General features: G+C 65.7%; 1 protein-coding gene across 1 annotated transcript; it reads left to right on the top strand.

The window, feature by feature from the left end:
• Position 1: 1 nt before the first annotated feature.
• On the top strand, positions 2–1,426 carry Fam89b (family with sequence similarity 89, member B; the record flags this gene model as incomplete). The annotated part of the gene is made up of 2 exons (XM_013020900.1): positions 2–259; positions 619–1,426. Coding segments are annotated over 2 exons (537 nt in total), but the record flags the coding sequence as incomplete, so codon positions are not given.
• Between the last annotated feature and the right edge of the window lie 1,659 nt (positions 1,427–3,085).

Below are 3,085 nucleotides of genomic sequence, written 5' to 3'. Positions count from 1 at the left end.
CGGCGCGGGCTGTGCCCTCGCGGGGCTCCCTCCGCTTCCGCGCGGCCTCAGCGGCCTCCTCAATGCCAGCGGCGGCTCGTGGCGGGAGCTGGAGCGCGTCTACAGCCAGCGTAACCGCATCCACGACGAGCTGAGCCGCGCCGCACGCGCTCCCGACGGGCCCCGCCATGCCGCCGGCGCTGCCAACTCCGGATCTGCAGTCGGTGCGCGTCGCCCGGTCAACCTCGACTCGGCCCTGGCCTCACTGCGCAAAGAAATGGTGAGTGGGTGGGCGCTGGAACAATGGGCAGTGCAGGGGGGTCACCTGCAGACAGCCTGGGACTCGGAGGTGTTTGCAGTAATTGTAGCCATGCATGGTATATTGACGGGCTTATGTTGCTCGTGTTCCCTTTATCCTGCTTAGATGGATGTTACCCCATTTTACAGATGAGGATCTGTGACTTGCTTCAAGTTACATAGCTCGCAGGTGCCATCTGTTGTTCCCCAAACTTTTGCTTTAGGAAGGTGCAAGTAGATTGGCTAGAGCTGGGGCCTGGGGCTGGGGGCTTTGGATTTCTGGAGGCAGGGGCTGGGGGGTGACCCGGACCCCAACTCCAGCCCACTGTCAGTTGTCTGCAGGTGGGGCTGCGGCAGCTGGACATGTCCCTGCTGTGCCAGTTGTGGGGCCTGTATGAGTCTATCCAGGACTACAAGCACCTGTGCCAAGACCTGAGCTTCTGCCAGGACCTGTCCTCCTCCCTGCACTCAGACAGCTCTTATCCGCCCGATGCCGGCCTGTCTGATGATGAGGAGCCTCCGGACGCCAGCCTGCCCCCAGACCCGCCACCCCTAACGGTGCCCCAGACGCACAATGCCCGGGACCAGTGGCTGCAGGACGCCTTCCATATCAGCCTCTGAAGAGTTAGGGTGGGTGGGAACGCACCCGTGCAAAAGGCGCAGAACTTGTCTATCAGCAAGTCCTCAGAGGACAGTGCCTGCTCTGCCACCTCACCCCAGCCGGGCGAGGCAAGTGTCCCTCAGGCAACACCGCTGAGCCCCCTCCTGGTTAGCGGGCACTGGGTAGACACCTAGGTGACAGGCTCTGTCTACCGCCTTGGGCCTCCACTTCTTCTATATGTGTGCACCCCAGCTTAACCTACCTGCAGTCTGGCGGTGGGACCCAAAGCATCTTGCAGTGCCCATGCCATCTCTGGAATTCGGATCCCAGAGTGCCTAGCGCCCACCTTTTTCACCTTCGCTGCTACTTGGCAGCGGCTGGCTCAGGGGCACGCCACCTGCAGTCCTGGGCGCCCACTGCCCCGGACAAGGACTCCAGGACCCATCCCTGCAACCACCCACGGCCAGGAGGGCAGAGCCTCAGACTGGAGATGTGTTCAGTCGAGGGGCCACTTCCTGGATGTGTTGATAAATAAATAAATAAATACTCTAGCCCTCCCGAGTGCCCTGGCTGCGGGGCGGGACTCAACGGCTTCTGGGCGGTGAGAGCCGCCGGCTGCCGGCAGGTGGCGTCGCGGCGCCCGAGTGGAGGCCTCGCGGGGCGGCTGCGGGCCGCTCAGCGGGGTTGGGCGCTTTCCAGGCCGGCGGAGCCAGGCCCGGCAGCTGTGTGACTGCGGTCCTGTCACTTCCCCTCTCTGGCTGGTCTCCTCGGAACCCAGCCCCCCTCCTCACTGGGCTTTGGACTTTCCCGGTCTGCGGCAGCGGAAAGGAAGAAGGAGCCGCCCATCTTGAGGAGAGAAACTTTCCACCTCGATCAGGGGCGGAGCTGGGGCTGCACAGGAAATGGGTGGGCCGGGGACGAGGGGCCTCAGGGAGAGGGGAGACCAGGCCTCCGGGAAAGCCCGGGAGCCGATGCCCGCGGGCTGGAGGCCAGACTAACCCTGAAAAGGAGATAGGAACGGGAGCTTGGGCGCTAGAGACTCAGCAGCTAGGGGACCGTGGGGTCTCCGCACCAGGGTCCCCCCACCCCTCCCTCAACTCGGGGTCCTTTAGCGGTGTAAATAACGGGCTTCCTCTTAGGAAGGATCACTGGGCTGGGCCTGAGAGCCAAGCCCACCGGGGGAAGCCCCCACGCTCCCAGCGTGCCCACTTGGGGGTGTGGACACCCCATCCACGCCCCCTTCCCCCCAGCCGCTTCCTGCCCCAGTCTCTTGCCTCCTGGTGGTGTGGCCCTTCTGGGTCTCCTGGCAGATCGGAAGTCCTGTTCGAACCCAGGACTTCGCAGGCACCGGGCTTTTAGTCCACGCAGAAGCCTCGTGGCTGGCTGGTGCGAGCAGGCCGCTGCCGCGGTGCCCGGGCCGCCCTCTAACTGGATCTTCAGCCTGCAGGGCGGGCGGGCGGGCGATAAGGACTCTCCTGGGAGCTGACAGGCCGCTAACGCCCCTGTGGACTCGGGGAGGAGCGGGAAGGACATTCGTGCTGCACAGGTTCCCTGCCAAGATAACGGATTCCTGTGTGACGAGACTGACAAAAACGAGCCCAGGTCTGCTCTCCCAGCTTTCAGCCTTTACTGTCTGTAAAAGATGGAACCACAATGATTTCCACTGAACTGAAGCCCAGACGGAGGCGCGGGGTCCCCGGGCTTGGCCTGAGAGCCCACGCTTGCTTGGACGTCGGGATTTGAACCTCCAGCTGCTCGTGGGAGGTCGGTGCCCTCCTCCCCTTGCCAGCCCCCGCCACGCGCAGGGGAGGTGCCGGGCGGCCGGGCACCGCGGTGGGCGGTGCCTCCGCCCCCTCCGGGTCCGCCGCGCCCGGCTGCAGGACTCCGTCCCCCGCCCCCCCGGCGTGGGCAGCCCGCCGTGGCCCGGAGGCTCGGGAGGACGGGGCGAGTCCTTTCCTCTTTCTGGGTCTCTGTTTTCCTAGCCTGGGAAATGGGGTCACGGGCATCACGCTGCGCCTAGGAAAGGAGGTGGCCCGAGGGCCGCGCCGGGCCAGCGGCATCGCCCCGCCTCGCACGGAGCCGCTAGAGCCGGGCGTGGCCCTCGCTCCCCGGCCGGCGCGGGCTGTGCCCTCGCGGGGCTCCCTCCGCTTCCGCGCGGCCTCAGCGGCCTCCTCAATGCCAGCGGCGGCTCGTGGCGGGAGCTGGAGC

Source organism: Dipodomys ordii, unplaced genomic scaffold (assembly GCF_000151885.1).
Source record: "Dipodomys ordii isolate 6190 unplaced genomic scaffold, Dord_2.0 Scaffold54, whole genome shotgun sequence".
Taxonomy (NCBI): Eukaryota; Metazoa; Chordata; class Mammalia; order Rodentia; family Heteromyidae; genus Dipodomys; species Dipodomys ordii.
Note: the sequence above shows the minus strand (reverse complement) of the source record. Positions and strands in the feature narration are given on the sequence as shown.